This window comes from Balaenoptera physalus, assembly GCF_965194825.1.
Source record: "Balaenoptera physalus genome assembly, chromosome: X".
NCBI classification, from domain to species: Eukaryota; Metazoa; Chordata; class Mammalia; order Artiodactyla; family Balaenopteridae; genus Balaenoptera; species Balaenoptera physalus.
This window is the reverse complement of record NC_138903.1, coordinates 118,252,133-118,266,997: the sequence shown is the minus strand read 5'-3', so window position 1 is coordinate 118,266,997 and position 14,865 is coordinate 118,252,133. Positions and strand designations below refer to the sequence as shown.

The 14,865-nt window shown below is 39.4% G+C and overlaps 1 protein-coding gene across 2 annotated transcripts in view; it reads right to left on the bottom strand.

Annotated features, from left to right (window-relative positions):
* Positions 1–1,455: 1,455 nt before the first annotated feature.
* Positions 1,456–14,865, bottom strand: part of SLC9A6 (solute carrier family 9 member A6) — a 54,619-nt gene continuing 41,209 nt past the window's right edge. For both annotated transcript variants that reach the window (XM_082445477.1, XM_082445476.1), the window contains 3 exons: positions 13,366–13,445; positions 7,781–7,886; positions 1,456–4,161 (listed from right to left, as the gene is read on the bottom strand). In XM_082445477.1, the coding sequence (XP_082301603.1) occupies positions 3,889–4,161; positions 7,781–7,886; positions 13,366–13,445 (459 nt within the window). In that variant the 3' untranslated portion in view covers positions 1,456–3,888. The remainder of the gene's footprint in view (positions 4,162–7,780; positions 7,887–13,365; positions 13,446–14,865) is intronic.

Sequence of the window (14,865 nt, the reverse complement as noted above, 5' to 3'; positions counted from 1 at the left end):
CGCAGTGGTTAGAAATCCGCCTGCCAATGCAGGGGACACGGGTTCGTGTCCCGGTCCGGGAAGATCCCACATGCCGCGGAGCGGCTAGGCCCGTGAGCCACAACTACTGAGCCTGCGCGTCTGGAGCCTGTGCTCCGCAACAAGAGAGGCCGCGACAGTGAAAGGCCCGTGCACCGCGATGAAGAGTGGGCCCCGCTCGCCGCAACTGGAGAAAGCCCTTGCACAGAAACTAAGACCCAACACATCCACAAATAAATAAATAAATAAATTTAAAAAAAAAAAAAAACAGTGCAGCAAACGGAAGGACAGAGCTGAGACTTCATGCCCTATCCTGGCCTGATGACAAGCAGGTGGTGGATGGGCAGCAGGATGGACGTCTGCAACTCCTTTCATCACCCTTCTAGTTATACTCAAGATGGACTAGCCCATCGCGTGCTACTGGAGCTGGAAGAGTAGCAGGTAACAAATCTAGACTTTGGATTTGAATCCTGGATCTGTCACTTACTAGCAGTGTGCCAACTTCCCTCCACCTGAGTTCCCTCATCTGTGAAAGGAGAATAACACAAAGCATGATTAAGATTAGATTAAAATGTGGATGCAAAGAACACCTCCTATATACACTGCCTGGATCTAAGGGGGCTCAAAAAAATGAGAACTACTATTTTTATCATTCCCAGTTTATTTCAAGTCTCATACCTCAATGCTGCATCACCTGTGTGCAGTACTTCCTAGCAAGGACTTTCTGATTAAGTCAAGACATCTACATTTTCATCTCCTTACACCTGTGCACTGAGTCAGGTAAACCAATAGACTTGCTCCAATCTAACGCAGGGTTTTATTTGTGAATTAGAAAACGTGAGTTTGTTCAAGAAACAAGCCTGTGGTGTGGAGGCCACCAGCCGGGTCTCTCACTGGACAGTGAGCAAGGAAGCTGGGGTGGGGGGCACCCAAAGACAATCATGGCGTGCTTGGCGCCAATCCTGGACTAGGCGAAGTTGCTGTCAGCAAACCCCAACCTACAAAACTTCTTACGTACAAAGAGAAAGACCTGTCTTTAACTTGGAAAAAGGACTATTTGTGTGATCGTGCTCTCAACCCAACTTGCAACTGCCTTTCTACCTAACTGGATAGAGAATTTACTCCCCCCATATAATGGAACTAACATTTTCATGACATTATCCACCACTGAGCTAACAGGCTACAAATCAATATAACAGAATTCGACTGCTTTGAGTCGTATTTCTTAAATGGTCCCATAAGCAAATACATCCAGCCTCACACATAAGCACCAAAAATTTGCCACCCAGTAAGTTACGTTCCATTAGGTTTCTGTTTGTTGCTTTTTAAAACATCAGTCTTCCCCCTTTCCCGGTAGGTATATAGGTAGAAAAATAAATGAAGTCAGCACTCTTTACTTCTCACTAGAATAAACTGTGACTCAAACACTGTGAGTGGTTATTTGCAAGGCTATAATTTTTTTAATGACAGATTTTCCTAAAAGAAACCACTATAACATCTGTCCAAGAACTCCAAGGGAAAACAAAAAATACATAAAAGATTAAAAGTCTATTACTTTAACAGCACATTGCCAAACACAGACAACTAGGATAAAATGCCAAGGAACCTTAAAAAATAACTTGAAAAGATGCAACGTTCAAGTCATTCAAACGTGTAGGAGGGTCCACAAAGAACAGAAAAACAAGTCCGAGAACAGTTCTACTTGTGCATGATGGGAACTCAGACTGTACCTCATCCAAGTTCATTCAGGTGTCTCAAACCAATAGATGTATGAGCAGAGTTTGTTTTTTTCTTCTTTGCTTGGAGATGCGCACGCAGATTAGAGGAGAGGAGAATCTTCCAGATGCTGATGTAAGCGCAGCAGGCTTGGTTCCCCTCTGATAAAGTACGAAGGCAGATTTAGTTGACTCAAGCTTTATCAGTTTCCCTAAGAAAAAGTCTTATGCATGCTGAAACAGACAAGTTACTGACTGAATTTGTCATGCTAAGTATTTACAGCCATTTTCATAAAGTGAGCTCAGTAACTTGACAGGATAAAAAAGGTAGTTGTGAATTTCTTATATAACCTTTTACAACGTGAATGACTTCGTGCGTAAATGACGCTGAAGTTCAAATCCCCTCAAACACACATTAACAAGAAATTACTGACTGCATGAAGAGGCACACATCGTAGAAAATGCACACTTCACGGGGTTCCTGCATAGCAGGAAAGTCGCTACCACTACATAACAAATGGCTATGCCAACAGTTAGAGCTGCCACTCAAGGGTCCAACAGTAGAATTCCCTCAAAATCGCAAGGAGTGTTTGCATCACAGCGAGGAAACCTTTGGGAAGACAAGTACATATTTTGTTTGCAAAGATATTTTGTGTTGGACAATTTGAACATCACATAAACAAATCCGTTTTTGAATTGGGTACAATTTAAGGCAATGCTACTCAGACCTGAGGGGGAAAAAACCCACAGAAGTTTCTAGTTTTCTTCTGAAACTTTGACGGGTCAGAATCAATGTCGGAAAGGATCCCCCTGCTAAGCATTCAATGCACCATTAGGTATCTGCAGCTTACAAAATAGAATCCACTTTCATACTCTGAATATGAAACGGGCAATGTTATGTACTCTTCCTTGAAAACTGTAAAAAAAACAAAACAAACATGGCAGCTTAGGTATTTCATATTAAAAAGTCACACGAGCATGAAGACAACTACACCTGGTGCACACAAAGGAGCAACCGCCCTCACAGCAAGCTCTCCGCAGCGCTGTATTTCTCTCATGACTGGCTGTGGTGTAGTGTGGAACGGTCATGGATTCATAAATTAACTTTTAATATCAACTACAGACTAATGAATGACAATTAGACACAAGTAAGTTCAAAAATTTTACATTTTGCTCCTGTTTGGCTGCTAATGAGCAGCGATTTAAATCGATATAAAAACTTCTGACCACAAAGCTTGCTATACAGATAAAGTACATACTCAAAAAGTAAGCAGCAATTGAATTTCTTATTTAAACTTATCTGGTATATAGTATTTACATATTTGGGGGGAGAGCTCTCCAAAACCACCATGCTCCTTACTCCCCTTCCTGGCCTCTGCCCCCTCTCCGCCTGCCCCAGCCCCTCCAAATCGAAATCAAGTGCTCTGAACTATATACAACTGTACTTTGGCTAAGTGGGCTGGATGGCGCGACTCCTTCCCAGGTCTTGGAGTGGAAGAAAAGAAACAAAGTCTTGGAAGTCATGTGCAGCCTTCTTTTCCGAGTAGCAGTGTACTGTAGCCAACAAATCTGTTCTTTTCACGGCAAGGGGGGCAAAGGGCCCCCGCACTTCACTCCCCAATCTGAATGGGGCAAGATCCAAAGCCACTGGCCTCTCGCACCACAACAGGCCACCGGACAAAAAGGAAAGGAAAAGGTCACGACAGAGGCAGCAGCAATCAACACAAGTTTCCCGACAAAGGAACTTCTCCTGCTAGCACTCCCTCCTTCCTCTCCCTCCCCTCCCACAAATTCATTGCCTTAAAATTAATTCATATCACGAGAACTCGGTACTCCGGTTAAGTGTCAGGTAAATATAAGAAAGAGTAAATCTGTCACCTTGTATACTTGAACTGGGACATAAAGCTTGGACACACGACATCACTGAAATTAACTTTCTAAAACAGATCCGGTCTACATAGTGCAGCCAATAAAACATAACAGTTTGTTCACAATCTGCCTTGTACAGGGTATTTATAGTCTTTCGATGCCATATAAATAGCATTTATACAGCTTAAACATTCAGAGACATGCACTGGGACTTTTTAGGTAGTACGAATTTCTTCACAATCACATGTGCAAATTTTACAGATCACTAAGTGAGTAATTAGTAAGCTTAGGCTGGACCGTGTCTTGTATTATCTAACAAATTTAACGGGGGTTCAGAGTCATCCATAGGAAGAACCAGGCGTGTTCCCCGAATGACCAGTTCGTGGTCCCCGAATGCAAGTTCTCGATCCAGGGCATCTTCAGAACTGTTCCCCATAAATCTCCTAGGGGCACCGGACGAGGCTGATTCAGTGTTCACAGTAGAATCTCCATACGTCAAACTAATATCACCATCATTGAGAATAAGATCGGAGTCATCATCTTTCAACTGTTCCTGGTTCTAAATTCAAATAAAATAAGTTTTGCGAATTGTTATGAAATTCAAGAAACATTTCCAATAGCAGAATTTTCAAGGATGCCCTATTTAAAACGCTTTAGGGGCCACTCCCTGCCCTCAGGATAAAGTCGAAAGTCCTCACCTCGGCTTAAAAGACACCATGCGACTTGGGCCCCTCAGCTTCATCTCCCACCACCATCTGTTTCTCTGACCCCACTCGCCCCACTGCGTGCCCGAAGACTGAAGTGCTGACAGCTGCCCCAAATTTCTCGTGCTTTCTCTTATGTCCTGTCCCCTCTCCCCTTCATGTAACTAGCGCCTACTTATCACTGAGGTCTTGGCTGAAAAGTCACTTTCTCCCAGAAGTCTTCCTTGATCATCCAAGGCTAGCTTAGGTGTCCTCCTGTGTTCTCCCCTAGCGTCCTGTACTTAGTCTTCTCCCTAGAGTGGCACTTACCCCTTTGCGTAACTGCTCAGGTGGTGGTCTGTGCCACACACACCCCCCGCACTAGACCCTAAGTCCCTTGTACGCTGTACTTCAATCACCTAACAGTTTGGGGGCACAGAGAAAGTATTCGCTAAATGTAAGTTCAATTGATTGTTGAACAGATTTATATAAATGAAGCTTTTACTGCCGTATCAACAATACCTAGAAATATTGAACCCTCACTACACACTTGTCACCCAGCTCAATGGGCTTTGGTTCTAATGGAAACTTTGGGGCCAAAAAGAATATAAATAAATAAAGTTCCAGAAAAGGGAAAAAATGTCTAGCATATATAGTGCCATTGTGGCAAATTAAAAAGTGTACATGTGCACAGGAAAGTCTAGAAGGTATTCAACAAAATGATGATAGTTAGCTCTGCATGACAGAATTGCTAGTGGTTTTTATTTTCTTATGTTTTTGTACTATCTGAAATTTTATTATAATGAGTACATATTACTTTTAAAAATCAGAAAGTCATTTTTTAAAATGTAGAGTAAGAATCATTCTAAATACTCATATTGATCTAGCAAAAAAAAGTCTGTGACTAATACTCCTTGAGGGAAGTAGAGCTGACAGAAACATCCTACACTCAGCTCTCCTATCCTGTGCGTGTTTAAAATCTTTAAATTTGTCTAAGATGGTCAAATAGACTGAGGGCACGATTGGACAAAAATTTTTAAACTTTAAAAAAATTTGCTGTTGCTAGAAATTTGCCTAAATACTCAAAGACAAAGACATGTGAATTAAAAACCAAACAAACCCATTCCACCAACCAGCCATAATCCCTTCCTGCCCAATCCAGTTATAACAGTTAAGTCTAACAAGCGTGTCTATCGCTTAATTCAGCAATACTCAAAGCTCTGTGGCACCTTCACTCGTCAGCAGGGGCTCTTCAGCACCTTCTAATGCCTTTATTAAGTTTCAGGTTTGGGGCAATATCTACCAAATTTTAAAATGCATATGCCTTTTGACCCAGCAACTTAACCTTTAAAATCTATTCTTTAAAACTTTATATTCTTGGGTAAATTTATATACACAAGGATATTCACTGTAAACACTGTTTGTAATAACAAAAACACAAAAGGAGGAACAATGTAAAGGTCTAGCCATAGGAGACTAACTAAATCAATCTTGGCCAAAAATGGACTCTTAGAAACGTATCCATGCTGTATCATTAAGTGAAAAAAGCAAGTAGCAGGACAACACTCTTATTATGATCCCATTTGTGTAAAACAATAACAAAGAAAGCTATATATACACATATATATACACATATAAGTTTGTGTAGATAAACTATATCAGGGAGTATCCAAAACCCTTAATAAAGACTGCCTCTGGGGGATGGAGGTGGGAGAAAGAGAGCGACTTTTATTTTTCACTTTGTACATTCCATACTGTTTGACTATCTGGCTGCAAGCATGCTACTTTTATAATTTAATAAGTAGTTAACATAGCAAAAAATAAAATTAAAAAATTAAGTTTTATGGTTGTTACGGGTTACATGGTATCCACCACCCCCCGCACACACCCCCCAAGAGATGTGAAATCCTAACTCCCAGTACCTGTGAATGTGACCTTATCTGGAAATAGAGTCTTTGCAGGTGATCACATTAAGATGAGGTCCTTGGTGTGGGCCCTGATCAAGTATGACTGGTGGGTGTCCTTATAAAAAGGGGAAATTTGGAGACACAGACACACACGTGCACACAGGGAGAATGCCAGGTGCAGATGAAGACAGAGATCTGTGTGATGCATCTTCAAGCCAAAGAATGCCAAAGATGGCCAGCAAACCACCAGAAGCTGGAGAGAGCCCTCGGAAGGACCCAACCCTACTGGCACCTTGACCTCAGATTTCTAGCCTCCAGAACTTGAAACAGTAAATTTCTGTTGTTAAGCCATTCAGTTCGGGGTACTCTGTCATGAGAGCCCAAGGAAACGAACAGAACAATGCCGTATTTTGCTATCCACAGGACACACAGGCATTGTGGAACTCTTCTGGCTTTTGGTGATGGCGAGTGGGTCTTTGGAATCCCAGAGCCAGACCTCACTGACTTAACTGACAAAGCTGGCTGACCCCTCAGCACAGAGCCACATGGGCTAACAGGGTAAAGAGGGAATGGGGGCCGTGCTTGATACGGGAGCCTGGGTGAAGTGGGAGGGAGGGACAAGACACGGGGTGTTCCCCCCACCCCACCAGTAGTCTGTCGGAACTGTGCACTGACTCAACGTAACACAACGCTGCAGGGTACTCCTCCCTGACCCAGGTGCCACCCCTGCTAAGACCCCTCTTCCCCATCCATTCTCTGTGGGATCTGCTCTAAAACACCACGGAGGCGGTCATAGGGAACTGGAGGGTGCACGTCTACACTGCTTTACCACAGCCTCATCTCTCAACTCAAGGTGTTGCATCAGAGTAGTCAAAATTGGTGGGTTTTGTTAACATGGGCACTTTATTTGATGCATCAGATTATTTTTGAAGGGTTGGGTTAGAAGTAAAGGCTTTTAAAAAAGAACTTGAAAAATTAAATGTTCATATTTTAAAATAAAAACTGGTTAGCATTTGTCATTTCTTTCTTTGTGGCAATATCTGCTGAATCACTAATCTTATGTTGGCAGCTAAGGAAAAAATATGGAATCTAGATTATATCTAGATATATCCATGCCTCCCAGCGATACGGAACACAGGTAGATAAACTTTCCCTAATACCCGAAATAAAAGAGCATCTGTTGCACTTTAGGGGCATCAAAAAATGTTTTAGTAATCCTCTCCACATGACCGTGACGACCCTGATTTATAGATTACAATATACGCAGTTAGTACTAAGCTCAGGCCACATGCTGCAAATAAATGAAAACCAGCAGGGAAATAGAATTATTTACTAAAATCACTGACAGTAAGATGAGATGCTATTCTATATCTTTTTTCAAATGACGGCTCAAAGGCTGTGAATTATATTTATAGATTTCAGTGCATTTTCTGGCTGAGCAAAATATGTTTATATTCCTGCTTGTGGATTTTATACCTTAAACGCAAGCAAAGCAAAACAAAACAAAAAACCAGTAACCCATCCATAGCGCAGATAATTTTAAATTTAACTTAATGAAGAACTTAGGTTCTGGATAAAACCAACTTACCTCATAAGCCTGGGGGCTGGTTAGGCATCTCGCAACGGGTCCACAGCAGGCAGGGAGGGTTGTCGTAAGAGGAGGCCCACTGTGCGTCAGCAGAGGCTTCAGATAGCTGTGCCAGTTAAGGAAGAGCTTCATTCCTTTCTTTACCAATTTAAAAGAACAATCTGTTTGATAACAATCACTGTCACAGTGTACCTACCAATTCAGATAGCAAATGTTGTCCCATTTCATGACCCTATTATGCAACGGGAGGGAGATTTTATTATTATCTCTGTTTTACAAATATGGAAACTCAGGCTCATATAAGTCAATGATCTGCCTAAAGTCACACAATTAAGTAAACGGAGGACCAATACTCGAACCCAGATTGGTTTGATTCCAAATCCTATGCCCTTTCCACTACATCATATTGCCTTTCTGATTTTACTAAAGCCAAAAGGAAGACAAAATCACTCTCAATTTAGTGCTGAAGGAGACACGGAAGAAAGTAAAGAATGGTAAGAGCCTAAAAAGAGATTAAATAGTCCAGTAGTAGAATATAGTAATAAAAATGGTTTTAATTATTTATTGTAGATTCAGCTGGCCTCTTCAATGAGTTGAAACTTTAGTATCAAAGGAAACTCAATTCTAAAAACATTTTTAAAAAGTATGCATCATGAGGTCCTCTGTCATAGACTCTTATTTCAGTATTCATCTATTCTCCAAAAATAAAAATAAAAACAGATGCAACAATATATTTGATACTCAGAAGAAAAAAAGAGGGAATCATGAGAAAAAGCAGAAAAAGGGAGAAGGACACATACATATTCGCTACTTTCTAAAATTACAACTTAAGGTTGTTCTCAATTAAAAATGAGGAGGCCAAAGAAATTTACATAAATTCACATATTTATAAACTCTAAGATTAAAGTACTTCATATAAACACACTTGCATAGTTCACAAAACATCTTGCCACACAAAACCACTGAAAATCTGGAATGATGAATTCTACTAGTGCATTAAGTACAGAAAGTACCAGATCGTAGTTTAGCGGTACTTAACAGGCTAGTACTGAGGCTAATAAGTCTTGGTATTTAACTCTATAAGAACAAATTCCCTAAAAACTAAAACTTACCAAATATTGACAAAAGAAAATCTGAATAGTCTTGTATTTATTAAAGAAACTAAAAACCTTTTCATACAAAAAGTTCCAGGCCCAGAAGGCTTCACTGGTTAAAATCTTCCCAGCACTTAGGAAATAACACCAATCTTACACAAACTCCTCCAGAAAAACAGAAAAAGAGAAAAATTCTTCCCTACCCGTTTTCTAAAACTAGCACAATCTTCCTATAGAAACTTGACAAGCACATTACAAGAAAAAAAAAATCACGAGCCAATACCTCTCATAAAAAGACACAAAAATCAGACACAAAATATTAGCAAATTAAATCTAGTGACATACACAATGAATAATATCATAATCAAGTGGGATTTGTTCCAGCAATGTAAGATTGGCTTAACATTCAAACAATTGATGAAAATCAGCAAGATAACACACTAAAGGAGAAAAAAATAAATACACGATCATCTCAGTTGATGTAGAAAAAGCGTCTAATAATATTCAATACCTATTTATGATAAGAACTCTTAGCAGACTAGAAATAGAAAGGAATTTTCTTGCATTGATCAAGGATATCTCAAAAACTGACAGCTAACATCATACTCAATGGTGAAATATTGAAAAACTTCCCCCTTAGGTCAGGAATAAGACAAGAATGCCCACTATCATCACTTATATTTAACATTGTACTGGGAATGTCCAGCCAATATAATAAGACATAAAAAAAATACAAGGTATTGGACAAGAAAAAATAAAACATTATTATTCACTTGGTTATATGCATAGAAAATAGAATCTAAAAACTATTAGAAATGTAAGTGAACTTAACAAGATTTCTGGACACAAGGTCAATATATAAAAAATCCAATTGTATACCTATATATTAAGGGCAAAAATGTAGAAAATAAAATAAAATGAAATACATACCATTTACAATAGCACCAAAAATACCAAATATTTAGAGATAAATATAATGAAAGATGTGCAAGACCTGTCACTAAAAACTATAAAACATTAATGAGAGAAGTTAAAGAAGATCTAAATAAATGGAGGGATATACCGTGTTCATGGATTGGAAGACTCAATATTGTTAAAACGTCAGTTCTCTCCAAATTCATCCACAGATTTAATACAAATTCAATACTTTGCCAGCAGGTTTGTGTGTGTGTGTGTGTGAGTGAGTGTGCATGTGTGTATGGAAAATGACAAGTTGTTTCTAAAATTTAGATGACAATGCCATGGACCTAAAATAGCTAAAGCAATACTAAAGAATGACAAACCTGTAGAATTTCTCCTATTGGATAGCAAGACTTATTAAAAAGTACAATAATTAAGAGAGTGTGGTATTGATGTAAAAATAGACAAACAGAAAAGACGGTCTGGAAACAAGAGCCCCCCAACTTATATGGCCAAATGATTTACAACAAAAGTTCCACTGCAATACGGTGGGTTAAGGATGGCATTTCCAATAAACGGTGCTGGGTCAACTGAATACTCATGGGAAAAAATAGGTCTTGACCCACACCTCACACTATACACAAAAATTAATTTGTAATGGATCAAAGACTTAAATGTGATAGTTAAGACAATCATATGTTTAGAAGAAAACATAGGAAAATATCTTCATGACCTTGGGATATAAAAGATCTCTTAAGACACAAAAAGCACTAACCATAAAAGAAAAGATTAATGAAATAAACTTCATTAAAATGAAGAATTTCTGTTCCTCAAAACACAGGATTACAAAAATGAAAAGATGAGCTATAGATTGGGAGAAGATAGTCACAATACATATAACTAACAAAGAACTCAATTCAGGAATGTAGAAAGAACTACAAGTAAATAAAAAAAAGATAAGACAGTTCAATTAAATAGTGAGCAAAAGAACCGAACAGACACACTTCATAAAAGAGGATATCAAAATGGCCAATAAACATACGAAAGGAAACCTCACTGGTCATCAGAGGAATGCAAATTAAACCACATGAGATATCACCACACACCCACTGAAATGGCTAAAATTTCACAGGCTGACAAATACCAAGTTTTGGAGGAGATGTGGAACAACTTAACTTGCTGGTGGAAGTGTAAATTGGTTACAGCCACTCTGGAAAAAGGGTTGGCAATATCTATTAAAGCTAAACATACACTTGCTCCAAATTCCACTCCTAGGTATATACCCAAGAGAAATGAGTGCCTATGTTCATCAAAAGATGTACAAACAGGGAATTCCCTGGTGGCGCAGTGGTTAAGAATCCGCCTGCCAGTGCAGGGGACACGGGTTCAAGCCCTGGTCGGGGAAGATCCCACATGCCGTGGAGCAACTAAGCCCGTGCGCCACAACTACTGAGCCTATGCTCTAGAGCCCGCAAGCCACAACTACTGAGCCCACGTGCTGCAACTACTGATTCCGTGTGCCTAGAGCCCATGTTCTGCAACAAGAGAAGCCACCGCAGTGAGAAGCCCGTGCACCACAACAAAGAGCAGCCCCTGCTCGCCGCAACTACAGAAAGCCCGCGTGCAGCAACAAAGACCCAACGCAGTCATAAATAAAAAAATTAATTAAAAGATTATTAAAAAATAAAAAAGATGTACAAACGTTTAGCTTTATAGTCATCAAAAGCAGGAAACAACCTAAATGTTTATCAACAATAGTTTCTGAGATATCCTTGACCAAAAAAAAAAAAGAAAAGAAAAGAAAACCCCCAAAAACCAAAACCCTGTAGTGTATTCATACTATTTATGGAACACTACACAGCAATGATAAAGAATGAATTACTGGTACAGGCAACAATATAGATAAGTTACACAATGTTGACTGAAAGAAGCAAAACAAAAAGTCATACATAATATATAATTCCATTTATATGAAGATCAGAAATAGGTAAAACTAATCCATGTTGCAAGAAATCAGAACAGTGGCCGCCCTTTTGGCTGGGATAGGGTAGGCCTTCAGGGAAGGCATTACTGACTGCAGGGAACACAGGGAGCCTTCTGGGGTACTTGAAATGTTCTACATATCTTTATATGGGTGGCAGGCACACAGGTGTATACGTAAGTCAAAATTCATTAAGCCGTACCCTTAAGATTTGTATACATTACTGTATTTAAGTTATATCTCAATTATAACAAATGAACAAACTGACTGCACAAAGGAACTGAAATCTAGAATGATGAATGATTAATTCTACTAGGGCACTAGGTATTAAAATTACCAAGTCTTAGTCTAGTAGTACTGAGTCAAACAATTCTTGGTGGTCACTTCTATAAGAATATAAAAAAATATTATTCTACTCCTTCTCTACATTAGGATCATGTAATTCTTTTGTATATTATGCAGAAAATATACAAAACATTTATGAAGGAAAAACTAAACAATTTTTGTTAAATCAGAGGGCTGAAAAAATCCCAAGAGATATGGGAGTGGCTTATACCCAAAATGCTGATAATGGAGCCAAAAGTAATGACATAATCATTAAACAATTTTAAGGAGCCAGGATCTCTCTCCCTCTAATAGGAGTCTTAATACCATAGATAAGTGAGCATTCATGTTTCCATATATTAATTTTGAGTCCTCGCAAAAAGTGAATGTAAAAATCTAGCAAACAGAATATAGTAAATAGTAGCTTCAAATGATAATTGTCAAGCGCATTTTTCTTAAACATAGAAGGTTTTGATCAGAAAGTCAAAAGCAAGGGAAAAACATTTTACATGGTTGTCCCAAATTTGCTTCAATGGAACATAAACCAGGTTTTGATTCCCTTACTGATAAGTCTCAGCCAGAAAGAACGCCATGGTCCCTTTTCCTAGTTCAACTTTCAAATAAGAAATTAATTTTAATAAATAGTGAGTGATAAAATGTTTTTTAAAAGGCATGATTTAAACAGGTTATTATATATAACCCGACCCAAAGTATAGCTATGAAGAAGACTGTTACGATAGGACAAGAAAGAAATCTGGTAAACAATGAAGCACTGGCATTCTGAATGGAGAGGAGAATCTCCCAGTCTGTGGAAAGGTCAGAGAAAAAAAGACATCGCTGACTACTGCGGTACCTAGCATCACTGAGTTTCTCATTCTCATGTTTTTCCCTAAGGCAGTCTTTCCTCTTTTACTCTAACAAGTACACTGACAAGCACCAACAAATCCCTTTTGCGGCATTCACTCAGTTAGCTAAAGAACAATAAATATTAAAATTATTAAAATATTAAAAATAAACCTATATATCAAAACAAGTCTATCATAAGGGATCCTGAGTCCCTGCCACAGCAAGCTTCTGCAATAACCAGTCCTTACTGGTTCCATGGGTTTTCAGAGGATTCATCTGTGTGGGTTTCCTCTGGTAACCTCCACTACACTGAAGGGGAAAGGGAAGACCAAAGGCAGGTTTTACATGCCAGTTCAGGAAGAGAGTGGTCAAAACCGTTGTTCCATTAAACTCTAGTTGTCCATGTCCATACTACCATTTTTTTTCTCAGTTAAGGATACTTATGATCAAAGTTATACCATATCCGGAAAAGCCAGGCACTCTCTGCTTTGGTAGTTCTTCTTTCACTTTCAGGAATACCCTGCAAGGAGATAATAAATCAATACATACACAAAGATAAAAACACATTTATTTAAGAGTCATTTCTTTGTAGAATCAGGAACATAGCCTACCACATACGAGATACTCTCCAACATGGGTAACATGAGAAATTTAATAGCTTGTACACTGCGGCTTGGGAATAAGAAATTGAAGTGTTTTTCTGAACACTTCTATTACTCAGGCTGCTTACTGATTTATGAATATACTGGCATTTAAAAAAATCAGTGTGGGATAAGCCACCCCCTAAATCTGAAAGGCTTACACCCACGTGAACTGCACCTTAAGTAGAAAACATCCCATCAACATCCTGATCTTTGGGAGTTGTCATGGGTCCCAAAGTTAACTGGCATTTTCAAAGTTGCTACTATGTTCTTAGAACACTAGCAAAATCTAAGTAAGTAGGGAAATTCCATGTTAAGCCTGACTGGGTAGGAGGGAAAAGTAACACAGCAACCAGGCCTCTTCAAAAACAGCTCCCCCAAAACATAAACTGGGTCCTTATGTGTAATAGGATGCGGTCGGTCAGCAGTGGCGCGGTTAGGCCACCTGGTTCGTCTCGGCTCTGACATGAACTAGTTGGGCAACTCCCTTTCCCTCTCTCCAGCGGAGTTTTTTCATGTATACAATGTTACTCGAAGGCTCTTTCCAGCATGAATGTTCTATGTATCCGGGATTTTCGAAGAGTACGGAGTTTAGATTCTGGGTTTTGGTTCCTGTTCTTCCTGATCTTCGAAATAAATGAATCTTCCTCTCAACGTGTATCAAAACATAGACAATATAAAAATGTTTGAGAACACTGTATGGGCTTACAAGAGCGGAGAATCACCCATATTTCCTTTCACATCAGGAGGCACTGGTTTGTATGTCTCTGCTTTTTGAAGAGCGACGAATCTGTAAATCTCACACGATCCTCTCACCACATGAGCACCTGTACACCCAACTCCCACATGCTCCGTGGTTACTAAAATCTTCCTCTGGGCTTCCCAGTGGACACTCAAAATACTGAGTAAACAATATACTGAGCCAAGGCATCCATACGGTTTTGAGGGCAAGGTAAAAATGATATTTTTTTTCTGGATGTCACAGCTGCTACTCACCTAACCTGGCTCTCTCCCTGTCACTCCATTTCCATTTGTCCTCTGTGGTGACAGAGGGGACATAGCAGGAGGAGACTTATGCAGATGGTGATCAAGCATTTGTTCGGGGACCTGTGTGGTAACTCTTCTTGTTTGGCCGTGGGGGTGGAGGCACTGAGGAGCTATTACCCCTTGGAAACTACCCCAGCGGCTCGCCATCATGGGAATTTATCCAGCCTTGTTGTACAAATATTTCAAGCCCATGAAATTATACTTTAAGGTTCTGACCACAAAAGAGGCAAGTACTTACTATGTCACGTACAC